Source organism: Oncorhynchus nerka, linkage group LG20 (assembly GCF_034236695.1).
Source record: "Oncorhynchus nerka isolate Pitt River linkage group LG20, Oner_Uvic_2.0, whole genome shotgun sequence".
NCBI classification, from domain to species: Eukaryota; Metazoa; Chordata; class Actinopteri; order Salmoniformes; family Salmonidae; genus Oncorhynchus; species Oncorhynchus nerka.
In genome coordinates, this window is record NC_088415.1 from 91,223,560 (window position 1) to 91,241,635 (window position 18,076).

The 18,076-nt window shown below is 44.8% G+C and overlaps 1 protein-coding gene across 1 annotated transcript in view; it reads left to right on the top strand.

The window, feature by feature from the left end:
• Nucleotides 1-18,076, top strand: part of LOC115125028 (collagen alpha-1(XI) chain-like) — a 255,449-nt gene that overhangs the window by 11,682 nt on the left and 225,691 nt on the right. Inside the window, 1 exon segment of the mRNA XM_065006101.1 lies at nucleotides 9,555-9,719. Coding sequence (XP_064862173.1) covers nucleotides 9,555-9,719 — 165 coding nt within the window.

An 18,076-nucleotide genomic window follows, 5' to 3' on the forward strand; every position in this document is an offset into this window, starting at 1 on the left:
GAGAGAGAGAGAGGAAGAGGGAGGGAGAGAGAGAGGAAGAGGGAGGGAGAGAGAGAGAGAGGAAGAGGGAGGGAGAGAGAGAGAGGAAGAGGGAGGGAGAGAGAGAGAGGAAGAGGGAGGGAGAGAGAGAGAGGGAAGAGGGAGGGAGGGAGAGAGAGGAAGAGGGAGGGAGGGAGAGAGAGAGGAAGAGGGAGAGAGAGGGAAGAGGGAGAGAGAGAGAGAGGAAGAGGGAGGGAGAGAGAGAGAGGAAGAGGGAGAGAGAGAGAGAGAGAGGAAGAGGGAGAGAGAGGAAGAGGGAGGGAGAGAGAGAGAGGAAGAGGGAGGGAGAGAGAGAGAGGAAGAGGGAGTGAGAGAGAGAGAGGAAGAGGGAGGGAGAGAGAGAGAGGAAGAGGGAGGGAGAGAGAGAGAGAGGGAGAGGGAGAGAGAAGAAGAGGGAGGGAGAGAGAGAGAGAGGCAGAGCAGAGTAGGATCGAAACGTCTTCCGGTTACTTTAACTTGGTCAGTGGGGATTCAACACACTGAGAACCCCATTAGCTTGTATCACCCCTTCAGTCAGGTCACTTATTAAATTCCTTCTTTGAGTAAGATTTCCTCCATCAGAAGATTGCATATTAAATTCCTCAGGTCTATCTTTAGATCTACAAAGACCTATACTACTTCATTTACATTTAAGTCATTTAGCAGACGCTCTTATCCAGAGCGACTTACCACTGTTAACAGATCCAAACACTCTGAGATTAGCACTGTTTTTATCTTCATATAGTGAGAATATTGTCAATAAGAATAAAATAAATAAATAATAATAGTTAATAAAAAATAAAAATAATAATAAATTCAAATAAAATCAAATGTTATTTGTCATAAACAACAGGTGTAGACTAACAGGTACCAGTGCTGAGTCAATGTGCAGGGGTATGAGGTAATTGAGGTAGATATGTACATATAGGTAGGGGTAAAGTGACATTAACAACAGGTGTAGACTAACAGGTACCAGTGCTGAGTCAATGTGCAGGGGTACGAGGTAATTGAGGTAGATATGTACATATAGGTAGGGGTAAAGTGACATTAACAACAGGTGTAGACTAACAGGTACCAGTGCTGAGCCAATGTGCAGGGGTACGAGGTAATTGAGGTAGATATGTACATATAGGTAGGGGTAAAGTGACATTAACAACAGGTATAGACTAACAGGTACCAGTGCTGAGTCAATGTGCAGGGGTACGAGGTAATTGAGGTAGATATGTACATATAGGTAGGGGTAAAGTGACATTAACAACAGGTATAGACTAACAGGTACCAGTGCTGAGTCAATGTGCAGGGGTACGAGGTAATTGAGGTAGATATGTACATATAGGTAGGGTAAAGTGACATTAACAACAGGTGTAGACTAACAGGTACCAGTGCTGAGCCAATGTGCAGGGGGTACGAGGTAATTGAGGTAGATATGTACATATAGGTAGGGGTAAAGTGACATTAACAACAGGTGTAGACTAACAGGTACCAGTGCTGAGTCAATGTGCAGGGGTACGAGGTAATTGAGGTAGATATGTACATATAGGTAGGGGTAAAGTGACATTAACAACAGGTGTAGACTAACAGGTACCAGTGCTGAGTCAATGTGCAGGGGTACGAGGTAATTGAGGTAGATATGTACATATAGGTAGGGGTAAAGTGACATTAACAACAGGTATAGACTAACAGGTACCAGTGCTGAGTCAATGTGCAGGGGTACGAGGTAATTGAGGTAGATATGTACATATAGGTAGGGGTAAAGTGACATTAACAACAGGTATAGACTAACAGGTACCAGTGCTGAGTCAATGTGCAGGGGTACGAGGTAATTGAGGTAGATATGTACATATAGGTAGGGGTAAAGTGACATTAACAACAGGTATAGACTAACAGGTACCAGTGCTGAGTCAATGTGCAGGGGTACGAGGTAATTGAGGTAGATATGTACATATAGGTAGGGGTAAAGTACATTAACAACAGGTGTAGACTAACAGGTACATGCTGAGTCAATGTGCAGGGGTACGAGGTAAAGGTAGATATGTACATATAGGTAGGGGTAACAACAGGTGTAGACTAACAGGTACCAGTGCTGAGTCAATGTGCAGGGGTACGAGGTAATTGAGGTAGATATGTACATATAGGTAGGGGTAAAGTGACATTAACAACAGGTGTAGACTAACAGGTACCAGTGCTGAGTCAATGTGCAGGGGCACGAGGTAATTGAGGTAGATATGTACATATAGGTAGGGGTAAAGTGACATTAACAACAGGTGTAGACTAACAGGTACCAGTGCTGAGTCAATGTGCAGGGGCACGAGGTAATTGAGGTAGATATGTACATATAGGTAGGGGTAAAGTGACATTAACAACAGGTGTAGACTAACAGGTACCAGTGCTGAGTCAATGTGCAGGGGTACGAGGTAATTGAGGTAGATATGTACATATAGGTAGGGGTAAAGTGACATTAACAACAGGTGTAGACTAACAGGTACCAGTGCTGAGTCAATGTGCAGGGTACGAGGTAATTGAGGTAGATATGTACATATAGGTAGGGGTAAAGTGACATTAACAACAGGTGTAGACTAACAGGTACCAGTGCTGAGTCAATGTGCAGGGGTACAGGTAATTGAGGTAGATATGTACATATAGGTAGGGGTAAAGTGACATTAACAACAGGTGTAGACTAACAGGTACCAGTGCTGAGTCAATGTGCAGGGGTATGAGGTAATTGAGGTAGATATGTACATATAGGTAGGGGTAAAGTGACATTAACAACAGGTGTAGACTAACAGGTACCAGTGCTGAGTCAATGTGCAGGGGGTACGAGGTAATTGAGGTAGATATGTACATATAGGTAGGGGTAAAGTGACATTAACAACAGGTGTAGACTAACAGGTACCAGTGCTGAGTCAATGTGCAGGGGTACGAGGTAATTGAGGTAGATATGTACATATAGGTAGGGGTAAAGTGACATTAACAACAGGTGTAGACTAACAGGTACCAGTGCTGAGTCAATGTGCAGGGGTACGAGGTAATTGAGGTAGATATGTACATATAGGTAGGGGTAAAGTGACATTAACAACAGGTGTAGACTAACAGGTACCAGTGCTGAGTCAATGTGCAGGGTATGAGGTAATTGAGGTAGATATGTACATATAGGTAGGGGTAAAGTGACATTAACAACAGGTGTAGACTAACAGGTACCAGTGCTGAGTCAATGTGCAGGGGCGAGGTAATTGAGGTAGATATGTACATATAGGTAGGGGTAAAGTGACATTAACAACAGGTGTAGACTAACAGGTACCAGTGCTGAGTCAATGTGCAGGGGTACGAGGTAATTGAGAGGTAGATATGTACATATAGGTAGGGGTAAAGTGACATTAACAACAGGTATAGACTAACAGGTACCAGTGCTGAGTCAATGTGCAGGGGTACGAGGTAATTGAGGTAGATATGTACATATAGGTAGGGGTAAAGTGACATTAACAACAGGTGTAGACTAACAGGTACCAGTGCTGAGTCAATGTGCAGGGGTACGAGGTAATTGAGGTAGATATGTACATATAGGTAGGGGTAAAGTGACATTAACAACAGGTGTAGACTAACAGGTACCAGTGCTGAGTCAATGTGCAGGGGTACGAGGTAATTGAGGTAGATATGTACATATAGGTAGGGGTAAAGTGACATTAACAACAGGTGTAGACTAACAGGTACCAGTGCTGAGTCAATGTGCAGGGGTATGAGGTAATTGAGGTAGATATGTACATATAGGTAGGGGTAAAGTGACATTAACAACAGGTGTAGACTAACAGGTACCAGTGCTGAGTCAATGTGCAGGGTACGAGGTAATTGAGGTAGATATGTACATATAGGTAGGGGTAAAGTGACATTAACAACAGGTGTAGACTAACAGGTACCAGTGCTGAGTCAATGTGCAGGGGTGCGAGGTAATTGAGGTAGATATGTACATATAGGTAGGGGTAAAGTGACATTAACAACAGGTATAGACTAACAGGTACCAGTGCTGAGTCAATGTGCAGGGTGCGAGGTAATTGAGGTAGATATGTACATATAGGTAGGGGTAAAGTGACATTAACAACAGGTGTAGACTAACAGGTACCAGTGCTGAGTCAATGTGCAGGGGTATGAGGTAATTGAGGTAGATATGTACATATAGGTAGGGGTAAAGTGACATTAACAACAGGTGTAGACTAACAGGTACCAGTGCTGAGTCAATGTGCAGGGGTGGAGGTAATTGAGGTAGATATGTACATATAGGTAGGGGTAAAGTGACATTAACAACAGGTGTAGACTAACAGGTACCAGTGCTGAGTCAATGTGCAGGGTATGAGGTAATTGAGGTAGATATGTACATATAGGTAGGGGTAAAGTGACATTAACAACAGGTGTAGACTAACAGGTACCAGTGCTGAGTCAATGTGCAGGGGTACGAGGTAATTGAGGTAGATATGTACATATAGGTAGGGGTAAAGTGACATTAACAACAGGTGTAGACTAACAGGTACCAGTGCTGAGTCAATGTGCAGGGGTATGAGGTAATTGAGGTAGATATGTACATATAGGTAGGGGTAAAGTGACATTAACAACAGGTGTAGACTAACAGGTACCAGTGCTGAGTCAATGTGCAGGGGTACGAGGTAATTGAGGTAGATATGTACATATAGGTAGGGGTAAAGTGACATTAACAACAGGTATAGACTAACAGGTACCAGTGCTGAGTCAATGTGCAGGGGTACGAGGTAATTGAGGTAGATATGTACATATAGGTAGGGGTAAAGTGACATTAACAACAGGTGTAGACTAACAGGTACCAGTGCTGAGTCAATGTGCAGGGGTATGAGGTAATTGAGGTAGATATGTACATATAGGTAGGGGTAAAGTGACATTAACAACAGGTGTAGACTAACAGGTACCAGTGCTGAGTCAATGTGCAGGGGCATGAGGTAATTGAGGTAGATATGTACATATAGGTAGGGTAAAGTGACATTAACAACAGGTGTAGACTAACAGGTACCAGTGCTGAGTCAATGTGCAGGGTACGAGGTAATTGGAGGTAGATATGTACATATAGGTAGGGGTAAAGTGACATTAACAACAGGTATAGACTAACAGGTACCAGTGCTGAGTCAATGTGCAGGGGTACGAGGTAATTGAGGTAGATATGTACATATAGGTAGGGGTAAAGTGACATTAACAACAGGTGTAGACTAACAGGTACCAGTGCTGAGTCAATGTGCAGGGGTATGAGGTAATTGAGGTAGATATGTACATATAGGTAGGGGTAAAGTGACATTAACAACAGGTGTAGACTAACAGGTACCAGTGCTGAGTCAATGTGCAGGGTAGAGGTAATTGAGGTAGATATGTACATATAGGTAGGGGTAAAGTGACATTAACAACAGGTATAGACTAACAGGTACCAGTGCTGAGTCAATGTGCAGGGGCAGAGGTAATTGAGGTAGATATGTACATATAGGTAGGGGTAAAGTGACATTAACAACAGGTGTAGACTAACAGGTACCAGTGCTGAGTCAATGTGCAGGGGTACGAGGTAATTGAGGTAGATATGTACATATAGGTAGGGGTAAAGTGACATTAACAACAGGTGTAGACTAACAGGTACCAGTGCTGAGTCAATGTGCAGGGGTATGAGGTAATTGAGGTAGATATGTACATATAGGTAGGTGTAAAGTGACAGATTTTAAACAGTAGCAGCAGTGTATGTGATGAGTCAAAACAATGTTTGTGCAAAAAAAATGTCAATGCAGGTAGTTATTTGGTTAATTAACTAACCATTTAACGGTCTTCTGGGGGTAGAAGCTGTTCAGGGTCGCGGTCTTATGGCGTGGGGGTAGAAGCTGTTCAGGGTCGTGTCGGCTCCAGACTTGGTGCATCGGTGGCAGAGAGAACAGTCTGTGACTTGGGTGGCTGGAGTCTTTGACAATGTTTCGGTGCGTTCCTCTGACACCGCCTGGTATAGAGGTCCTGGATGACAGGCGGGTCGGCCCCAGTGATGTACTGGGCCGTACTCACCACCCTCTGTACCGCCTTGCGGTCAGATGCCAAGCAGTGATGCAGCCAGTCAAGATGCTCTCGATGGTGTAGCTGTAGAACTTCTAAGAGGATCCGAGGGCCCCACGCCAAATCTTTTCTTCCTCCTGATGGGAAAGAGGCGTCGTCGTGTTTTGTCTACGATAGATCCTTAGTGATGTTGACACTGAGGAACTTGAAGCCCTTGACCCACTCCCCCCTGTCGATGTGAATGGGGGAGTACCCTTCCGTTTCCTCTAGATTCTTCTTTGAGTGATATTTGGGACTAAACCCGTTAGGTTTCTATTCTTTCAATGAATCCAACTGTCTGAGAACCCCGCTGATCTTTATCATCAATGCAGTGAGATTGCATGTTAAATTCCTCCTTCTAGTTGTCTTTCTATGAAGCCTTTATGCGACCAGACTAGAGAGACTTCGGAAGACTCCATTCTTGTCGGATCGTGTTACTTTATTATTGTTATTTATTATACTTTGGAAGGCGCTGCTTCCTGTCCGTTGACCCGGTAACAGAAGGACAGAGGGGTGACATAAGGGTGACATAAGGATGACATAGGGGTGACATAAGGATGATGTAAGGGATGGACTGAGACCATTTTTTTCCACTCGTGCCCCCCCATTATTCTCCATATAATAATACTATAATACTTTTACACCATAATTTAGACTGATCCACTGGGTTAAAAATGGACCAGCCCATCTGGCATTTGCCCGGAAATGCCCTATGGCCAGTCCGCCCCTGTATACGGTTTGTTTTAGGGTGACATTAGTTTATTTTTCTTTCTGTCCAGACAAGATTACCCCATGTTGTTGGGGATGGCTGGATGGCTGGATGGCTGAAGGATCATTTTAAAAACATATTTATTCTGGGTTTAGTTTTGTCTTATAAGATGAGGGGTTCAGAGACAAGGGCTGCATTCCAAACAAAGTGCACTATATAGGGAATAGGGCTCTGGTCTAAAGTAGTGCACTATATAGGGAATAGGGCACTGGTCTAAAGTAGTGCACTATATAGGGAATAGGGCACTGGTCTAAAGTAGTGCACTATATAGGGAATAGGGCACTGGTCTAAAGTAGTGCACTATATATATATACCCCTCAGGCCCTCTCTCTCAGGCCCTCTCTCTCAGGCCCTCTCTCTCAGGCCCTCTCAGGCCCTCTCAGGCACTCTCTCTCAGGCCCTCTCTCTCAGGCCCTCCCTCTCAGGCCCTCTCAGGCCCTCTCTCTCAGGCCCTCTCTCTCAGGCCCTCTCTCTCAGGCCCTCCCTCTCAGGCCCTCTCTCTCAGGCCCTCCCTCTCAGGCCCTCTCTCTCAGGCCCTCTCAGGCCGTCTCAGGCCCTCTCTCTCAGGCCCTCTCTCTCAGGCCCTCTCAGGCCCTCTCTCTCAGGCCCTCTCAGGCCCTCCCTCTCAGGCCCTCTCAGGCCCTCTCTCTCAGGCCCTCTCTCTCAGGCCCTCTCAGGCCCTCTCAGGCCCTCATCACCACTGTGTTTGGACCATGATCCTTAGTGAGCTGATCCTTCAGTAACAGTAGAGACACGTCTATATACGGTCTCCCTTTAGAAAAGGATCCACACAAATCATCTGGTTACTGGAACGTTGTCAATGCCTGCGTCCCAAATTGCATCCTATTCCCTATATAGTTCACTACTTTAGACCAGAGCCCTATGGCATCCTATTCCCTACACAGTGCACTACTTTAGACCAGAGCCCTATGGCATCCTATTCCCTATATAGTTCACTACTTTAGACCAGAGCCCTATGGCATCCTATTCTCTATGTATAGTTCACTACTTTAGACCAGAGCCCTATGGCATCCTATTCCCTATATATAGTGCACTACTTTTGAGCAGAGGCCTATGGGTTGGTTCCATGTGGGACGTTTTCAATGTATTCGTGAGTAGTGAAGAGACCCCCTGTGCGTACGGCTCCTTTAAAACCTAGTCCTGCTATTAGCCTGCTTGAAATTCCCCATAACCATACTGTATATCACTGTGACCCTCGGGGGAGGGAGGGAGGGGAACTAAGTCAATTAAATAGTTAGAGAATTCCTCTCGTCTTTGCTGATACAGCTAGTCAGTTGAGAGAGAGATAGAAAAAGGAGAGTGATAGTGAGAGGAACAGGAGAGAGAGAGAGAATTAGAGAGAGAGACACAGACCATAGTATGTGTAACAGTTGTAACAGTGTATGAAACAACAAAAGACACTCCTTCAGTTCCTTTTCCATTTAATAGGAAAGGTTCTCAGTGGTGTTAAATTGCCTGTAAAACCTCAACCCTACTGTTGCAGACCCAAAGGCGTTTTATCCCTCTCTCTCACACTCTCCAACTCTCTCTCTCTCTCTCTCTTTCCCTTTCTCACTCCCCCATGGTCCCTCCCTGTCTCCCCCTCTCCCTCCCTCCCCCTCTCCCTCCCTCCCTCCCTCCCTCTGCAGTCTCTCTCTCTCTCTCTCTCTCTCTCTCTCTCTCCCCCCCCATGGTCTCTCCCTGTCTCCCCCATCTACCCCTCCCTCCCTACCTCTCTCTCCCCCACTTCCTCTTTCCCCCTGCTCTCTCTGTCTCCCCCTCTTCCTCTCCCTCCCTCCTTCACTCACTCCCTCTGCAGTCTCTCTCCTTCTCTCTCTGTCTCTCTCTCTCTCTGCAGTCTCTCTCTCTCTTTCTCTCTCTGTCTCTGTCTCTCTCTCTCTCTCTCTCTCTCTCTCTCTCTCTCTCTCTCTCTCTCTCTCTCTGTCTCCCCCCTCTCTTAACCTCCCTCCCTGTGGGTCTGTAACTGTGGTTTTGTAGAGTGGACCCCATATAGGCGGGGGGGGCTATTAAACCGATTAGATGGCCCCTAATCATCTTTACAGGCCCACCGCCCAGGTTTCTGCATAAAAACACTGGTGGCCGTATCGGTAGATTTTCTCTTCTTAAAACCATCTAGTGGTGTGATAAAACATGTCCATCTTCTTGGAAAACGTCAAACCTCCATCCTTTTTGTTGAGTGTTGTTCTATGGCAAAGCAACCGAGCTACTGCTACAAACAGACGGCCCGATCCAAAGCTGTGTGCTGGAAAACCTTGGTAGAGCACAAGGGTGTGTGGGAGTAGACATTGTGGTGCTCATGTGAATTTCCTGTCCTTTTCATGCTTCAGTTCTACCACTACTTAAAATGTAGTTGATAGGTAATACTGGTAATTACAACAGTAATATACTTCAACTGTGAGGTGAAAGCTATATATATTCATTTAATAGCTTTCATGCTAGATTAAAGGGAGTAATATTTGCTTTTATGGGTTTGTGCTTTTATGAAACTCCTTTTTTTGTTGTACTTAACCTCTTGAGGTCAAAGCTATAAAGAGGATACTAAATCCTCACCCCTGAGGTATAAAAAAATATTAAAAAATTGACAATACAGTATATTTGCTATACTGCTCCCATATGAACAAACTCTTTATTTATAAATTACAAAACACTTGTCCCTCTCCTCTCTTCACAGCTGACCCAGTGGATGTACTCAAGGCTCTGGACTTCCACAGCTCTCCGGATGGCGTCCGTAAAGTCACGGGCTTCTGCTCTCACCGGAGAGGATCTAAACCTGACATAGCCTTCCGCGTGGGGAAGCAGGCCCAGATCAGCGCTCCCAGCATGCACCTCTTCCCAGGTGACTTAACCGATCTGGAAACAGACGCACACACACACACACACACACACACACACACACACACACACACACACACACACACGCGCACACACACACATACATACACACACACACACACACACACACACACACACACACACGCAAACACACACACTCGTGCGCACACACGCGCACACATACACACACACACACACACACACACACAAACACACACACACGCAAACACAGACACATCAAACCGCACGTAAATTGATTTTCCACACGCTCCCAAGTGGCACAGCGGTCTAAAGGCTCTGCATCTCAATGCTTAGAGGCGTCACTACAGTTCCTGGTTCGACTCCAGGCTGTATTACATCATCCTATGGGAATCTTGATTGACAGTCTGAGGTCCTGAGCGCTCTGGAGCAGGTTCTCTCTCTAGGTTCCCTTAGAGCCTGGTTCCTTAGGGCGGCGCACCATTGACAAACACATCCAAGTTCAAGGCCATTTTAGAAAGACAGAGACATCTTCGATAGTGTTTGAATTCCAGATGGCACCGCATCCCTATTCCCTATGTAGTGCGCCTCATTGGGAATAGGGTGCCATTTTGGACACTTCCAAGGGGTCTCCATAGATGCTACTGTCCTAAACTACAGTCCTAATCTACTGTCCTAATCTACTGTCCTAATCTACAGTCCTAATCTACTGTCCTAAACTACTGTCCTAAAAGACTGTCCTAAACTACTGTCCTAATCTACTGTCCTAAACTACTGTCCTAAACTACTGTCCTAAACTACTGTCCTAATCTACTGTCCTAAACTACTGTCCTAATCTACTGTCCTAAACTACTGTCCTAAACTACTGTCCTAAACTACTGTCCTAATCTACTGTCCTAAACTACTGTCCTAATCTACTGTCCTAAGATACTGTCCTAATCTACTGTCCTAAACTACTGTCCTAATCTACTGTCCTAAACTACTGTCCTAAGATACTGTCCTAAACTACTGTCCTAATCTACTGTCCTAAACTACTGTCCTAATCTACTGTCCTAAGCTACTGTCCTAATCTACTGTCCTCAGCTACTGTCCTAAACTACTGTCCTAAACTACAGTCCTAAACTACTGTCCTAATCTACTGTCCTAAACTACTGTCCTAATCTACTGTCCTAAACTACTGTCCTCAGCTACTGTCCTAACCTGCTGTCCTAAACTATTGTCCTAGACTACTGTCCTCAGCTACTGTCCTAATCTACTGTCCTAAACTACAGTCCTAAACTACTGTCCTAATCTACTGTCCTAATCTACTGTCCTAAACTGCTTACTGTTTAAACCAGATAATCCACAGTATTGACAATAAATCAACAGAGGACTGTCCCACCCCTCATAGCCTGGTTCCTCTCTAGGTTTCTTCCTAGGTTTTGGCCTTTCTAGGGGAGTTTTTCCTAGCCACCGTGCTTCTACACCTGCATCTCTAGGTTTCTTCCTAGGTTCCTGCCTTTCTAGGGGAGGTTTTCCTAGCCACTGTGCTTCTACACCTGCATCTCTAGGTTTCTTCCTAGGTTTTGGCCTTTCTAGGGGAGTTGTTCCTAGCCACCGTGCTTCTACACCTGCATCTCTAGGTTTCTTCCTAGGTTCCTGCCTTTCTAGGGGAGTTTTTCCTAGCCACTGTGCTTCTACACCTGCATCTCTAGGTTTCTTCCTAGGTTCCTGCCTTTCTAGGGGAGTTTTTCCTAGCCACCGTGCTTCTACACCTGCATCTCTAGGTTTCTTCCTAGGTTTTGGCCTTTCTAGGGGAGTTCTTCCTAGCCACCGTGCTTCTACACCTGCATCTCTAGGTTTCTTCCTAGGTTTTGGCCTTTCCAGGGGAGTTTTTCCGAGCCACCGTGCTTCTACACCTGCATCTCTAGGTTTCTTCCTAGGTTCTGGCCTTTCTAGGGGAGTTTTTCCGAGCCACCGTGCTTCTACACCTGCATCTCTAGGTTTCTTCCTAGGTTCCTGCCTTTCTAGGGGAGTTTTTCCTAGCCACTGTGCTTCTACACCTGCATCTCTAGGTTTCTTCCTAGGTTTTGGCCTTTCTAGGGAAGTTTTTCCTAGCCACCGTGCTTCTACCCCTGCATCTCTAGGTTTCTTCCTAGGTTTTGGCCTTTCTAGGGGAGTTTTTCCGAGCCACCGTGCTTCTACACCTGCATTGCTTGCTGTTTTGGGGTTTTAGGCCAGCACTTTGAGATATCAGCTGATGTACGAAGGCCTATATAAATACATTTGATTTGAAATTGGATTGATTGAACAACAAAAGGAATACAACAACTAGGTCAATAGCTGTAGCGGTACAAAACACTGTCTATAGATGTGGAAAACGTTTCAGTTCTATCCATTGGTGGAATCGAGATGTTTAGTGTGTGAATACAGCAAGCACAGCATGTACCCTGTAGAGATGATTACCTGAGAGATTAGGGCCTACACTGTAGAGATAGAATAGCTGAGAGATTAGGGCCTACACTGTAGGGATAGAATAGGGCCTACACTGTAGAGATAGATGAATAGCTGAGAGATTAGGGCCTACACTGTAGAGATAGATGAATAGCTGAGAGATTAGGGCCTACACTGTAGAGATAGAATAGGGCCTACACTGTAGGGATAGATTAGGGCCTACACTGTAGAGATAGAATAGGGCCTACACTGTAGAGATAGATGAATAGCTGAGAGATTAGGGCCTACACTGTAGAGATAGAATAGGGCCTACACTGTAGGGATAGATTAGGGCCTACACTGTAGAGATAGAATAGGGCCTACACTGTAGAGATAGAATAGGGCCTACCCTGTAGGGATAGAATAGGGCCTACACTGTAGAGATAGAATAGGGCCTACACTGTAGAGATAGAATAGGGCCTACCCTGTAGGGATAGAATAGGGCCTACACTGTAGGGATAGATGATTAGCTGAGAGATTAGGGCCTACACTGTAGAGATAGAATAGGGCCTACCCTGTAGGGATAGAATAGGGCCTACACTGTAGGGATAGAATAGGGCCTACACTGTAGAGATAGAATAGGGCCTACACTGTAGAGATAGATGATTAGCTGAGAGATTAGGGCCTACACTGTAGGGATAGAATAGGGCCTACACTGTAGAGATAGAATAGGGCCTACACTGTAGGGATAGAATAGGGCCTATACTGTAGGGATAGAATAGGGCCTACCCTGTAGGGATAGAATAGGGCCTACACTGTAGGGATAGAATAGGGCCTACACTGTAGGGATAGATGAATAGCTGAGAGATTAGGGCCTACACTGTAGGGATAGAATATGACCTACACTGTAGGGATATAATAGGGCCTACACTGTAGAGATAGAATAGGGCCTACACTGTAGGGATAGATGATTAGCTGAGAGATTAGGGCCTACACTGTAGGGATAGAATATGACCTACACTGTAGAGATAGAATAGGGCCTACACTGTAGGGATAGATTAGGGCCTACACTGTAGGGATAGATTAGGGCCTACACTGTAGGGATAGAATAGGGCCTACACTGTAGAGATAGATGATTAGCTGAGAGATTAGGGCCTACACTGTAGGGATAGATGAATAGCTGAGAGATTAGGGCCTACACTGTAGGGATAGAATATGACCTACACTGTAGGGATAGAATAGGGCCTACACTGTAGAGATAGAATAGGGCCTACACTGTAGGGATAGAATAGGGCCTACACTGTAGGGATAGAATAGGGCCTACACTGTAGAGATAGAATAGGGCCTACACTGTAGGGATAGAATAGGGCCTACACTGTAGAGATAGAATAGGGCCTACACTGTAGGGATAGAATAGGGCCTACACTGTAGGGATAGATGATTAGCTGAGAGATTAGGGCCTACACTGTAGGGATAGAATATGACCTACACTGTAGGGATAGAATAGGGCCTACACTGTAGAGATAGAATAGGGCCTACACTGTAGGGATAGAATATGACCTACACTGTAGAGATTAATGGATAGATAGAATATGACCTACACTTTAGGGATAGAATAGGGCCTACACTGTAGGGATAGAATAGGGCCTACCCTGTAGAGATAGAATAGGGCCTACACTGTAGAGATAGAATATGGCCTACACTGTAGGGATAGAATAGGGCCTACACTGTAGGGATAGATGATTAGCTGAGAGATTAGGGCCTACACTGTAGAGATAGAATATGGCCTACACTGTAGGGATAGAATAGGGCCTACACTGTAGAGATAGAATATGGCCTACACTGTAGAGATAGAATATGGCCTACACTGTAGAGATAGAATATGGCCTACACTGTAGAGATAGAATATGGCCTACACTGTAGAGATAGAATATGGCCTACACTGTAGAGATAGAATAGGGCCTACCCTGTAGGGATAGAATAGGGCCTACACTGTAGGGATAGAATAGGGCCTACACTGTAGAGATAGAATAGGGCCTACACTGTAGAGATAGATGATTAGCTGAGAGATTAGGGCCTACACTGTAGGGATAGAATAGGGCCTACACTGTAGGGATAGATGATTAGCTGAGAGATTAGGGCCTACACTGTAGGGATAGAATATGACCTACACTGTAGGGATAGATGATTAGCTGAGAGATTAGGGCCTACACTGTAGAGATAGAATATGGCCTACACTGTAGGGATAGAATAGGGCCTACACTGTAGAGATAGAATATGGCCTACACTGTAGAGATAGAATATGGCCTACACTGTAGAGATAGAATATGGCCTACACTGTAGAGATAGAATATGGCCTACACTGTAGAGATAGAATATGGCCTACACTGTAGAGATAGAATAGGGCCTACACTGTAGAGATAGAATATGGCCTACACTGTAGGGATAGAATAGGGCCTACACTGTAGAGATAGAATAGGGCCTACACTGTAGAGATAGAATATGGCCTACACTGTAGGGATAGAATAGGGCCTACACTGTAGAGATAGAATAGGGCCTACACTGTAGGGATAGAATATGACCTACACTGTAGAGATTAATGGATAGATAGAATATGACCTACACTTTAGGGATAGAATAGGGCCTACACTGTAGGGATAGAATAGGGCCTACCCTGTAGAGATAGAATAGGGCCTACACTGTAGAGATAGAATATGGCCTACACTGTAGGGATAGAATAGGGCCTACACTGTAGGGATAGATGATTAGCTGAGAGATTAGGGCCTACACTGTAGAGATAGAATATGGCCTACACTGTAGGGATAGAATAGGGCCTACACTGTAGAGATAGAATATGGCCTACACTGTAGAGATAGAATATGGCCTACACTGTAGAGATAGAATATGGCCTACACTGTAGAGATAGAATATGGCCTACACTGTAGAGATAGAATATGGCCTACACTGTAGAGATAGAATAGGGCCTACCCTGTAGGGATAGAATAGGGCCTACACTGTAGGGATAGAATAGGGCCTACACTGTAGAGATAGAATAGGGCCTACACTGTAGAGATAGATGATTAGCTGAGAGATTAGGGCCTACACTGTAGGGATAGAATAGGGCCTACACTGTAGGGATAGATGATTAGCTGAGAGATTAGGGCCTACACTGTAGGGATAGAATATGACCTACACTGTAGGGATAGATGATTAGCTGAGAGATTAGGGCCTACACTGTAGAGATAGAATATGGCCTACACTGTAGGGATAGAATAGGGCCTACACTGTAGAGATAGAATATGGCCTACACTGTAGAGATAGAATATGGCCTACACTGTAGAGATAGAATATGGCCTACACTGTAGAGATAGAATATGGCCTACACTGTAGAGATAGAATATGGCCTACACTGTAGAGATAGAATATGGCCTACACTGTAGAGATAGAATAGGGCCTACACTGTAGAGATAGAATATGGCCTACACTGTAGGGATAGAATAGGGCCTACACTGTAGAGATAGAATAGGGCCTACACTGTAGAGATAGAATATGGCCTACACTGTAGGGATAGAATAGGGCCTACACTGTAGGGATAGAATAGGGCCTACACTGTAGAGATAGAATATGGCCTACACTGTAGGGATAGAATATGGCCTACACTGTAGGGATAGAATAGGGCCTACACTGTAGGGATAGAATAGGGCCTACACTGTAGAGATAGAATATGGCCTACACTGTAGGGATAGAATAGGGCCTACACTGTAGAGATAGAATAGGGCCTACACTGTAGGGATAGATGATTAGCTGAGAGATTAGGGCCTACACTGTAGAGATAGAATAGGGCCTACACTGTAGGGATAGAATATGGCCTACACTGTAGGGATAGAATATGACCTACACTGTAGGGATAGATGATTAGCTGAGAGATTAGGGCCTACACTGTAGGGATAGAATAGGGCCTACACTGTAGGGATAGAATAGGGCCTACACTGTAGGGATAGAATATGGCCTACACTGTAGGGATAGAATAGGGCCTACACTGTAGAGATAGATGATTAGCTGAGAGATTAGGGCCTACACTGTAGGGATAGAATAGGGCCTACACTGTAGGGATAGAATAGGGCCTACACTGTAGGGATAGAATAGGGCCTACACTGTAGAGATAGAATAGGGCCTACACTGTAGGGATAGAATAGGGCCTACACTGTAGGGATAGAATATGGCCTACACTGTAGGGATAGAATAGGGCCTACACTGTAGGGATAGAATATGGCCTACACTGTAGGGATAGAATAGGGCCTACACTGTAGGGATAGAATAGGGCCTACACTGTAGGGATAGAATAGGGCCTACACTGTAGGGATAGAATAGGGCCTACACTGTAGGGATAGAATATGGCCTACACTGTAGGGATAGAATAGGGCCTACACTGTAGGGATAGAATATGGCCTACACTGTAGAGATAGAATAGGGCCTACACTGTAGGGATAGAATAGGGCCTACACTGTAGGGATAGAATAGGGCCTACACTGTAGAGATAGAATAGGGCCTACACTGTAGGGATAGAATAGGGCCTACACTGTAGGGATAGAATATGGCCTACACTGTAGGGATAGAATAGGGCCTACACTGTAGGGATAGAATATGGCCTACACTGTAGGTATAGAATAGGGCCTACACTGTAGGGATAGAATAGGGCCTACACTATAGGGATAGAATATGGCCTACACTGTAGGGATAGAATAGGGCCTACACTGTAGGGATAGAATATGACCTACACTGTAGAGATAGAATAAGGCCTACACTGTAGGGATAGAATATGACCTACACTGTAGGGATAGAATAGGGCCTACACTGTAAGGATAGAATATGACCTACACTGTAGGGATAGATGATTAGCTGAGAGATTAGGGCCTACACTGTAGGGATAGAATATGGCCTACACTGTAGGGATAGAATAGGGCCTACACTGTAGGGATAGAATATGACCTACACTGTAGGGATAGATGATTAGCTGAGAGATTAGGGCCTACACTGTAGGGATAGAATATGGCCTACACTGTAGGGATAGAATAGGGCCTACACTGTAGGGATAGAATAGGGCCTACACTGTAGGGATAGAATAGGGCCTACACTGTAGGGATAGAATATGGCCTACACTGTAGGGATAGAATAGGGCCTACACTGTAGAGATAGAATAGGGCCTACACTGTAGAGATAGAATAGGGCCTACACTGTAGGGATAGAATATGACCTACACTGTAGGGATAGAATAGGGCCTACACTGTAGAGATAGAATAGGGCCTACACTGTAGAGATAGAATAGGGCCTACACTGTAGAGATTAATGGATAGATAGAATATGACCTACACTGTAGGGATAGAATAGGGCCTACACTGTAGGGATAGAATAGGGCCTACACTGTAGAGATAGAATATGGCCTACACTGTAGGGATAGAATAGGGCCTACACTGTAGGGATAGAATAGGGCCTACACTGTAGGGATTAATGGATAGATAGAATATGACCTACACTGTAGGGATTAATGGATAGATAGAATATGACCTACACTGTAGGGATTAATGGATAGATAGAATATGACCTACACTGTAGGGATTAATGGATTGATAGAATAGGGCCTACACTGTAGGGATTAATGGATTGATAGAATAGGGCCTACACTGTAGGGATTAATGGATTGATAGAATAGGACCTACACTGTAGGGATTAATGGATTGATAGAATAGGGCCTACACTGTAGGGATTAATGGATAGATACAATATGACCTACACTGTAGGGATTAATGGATTGATAGAATAGGGCCTACACTGTGGGGATTAATGGATAGATACAATATGACCTACACTGTAGGGATTAATGGATTGATAGAATAGGGCCTACACTGTGGGGATAAGGGAGGTTAATTGAGATGTTTAATGTATGAAGGAAGACTGCGGATACAGAATGAT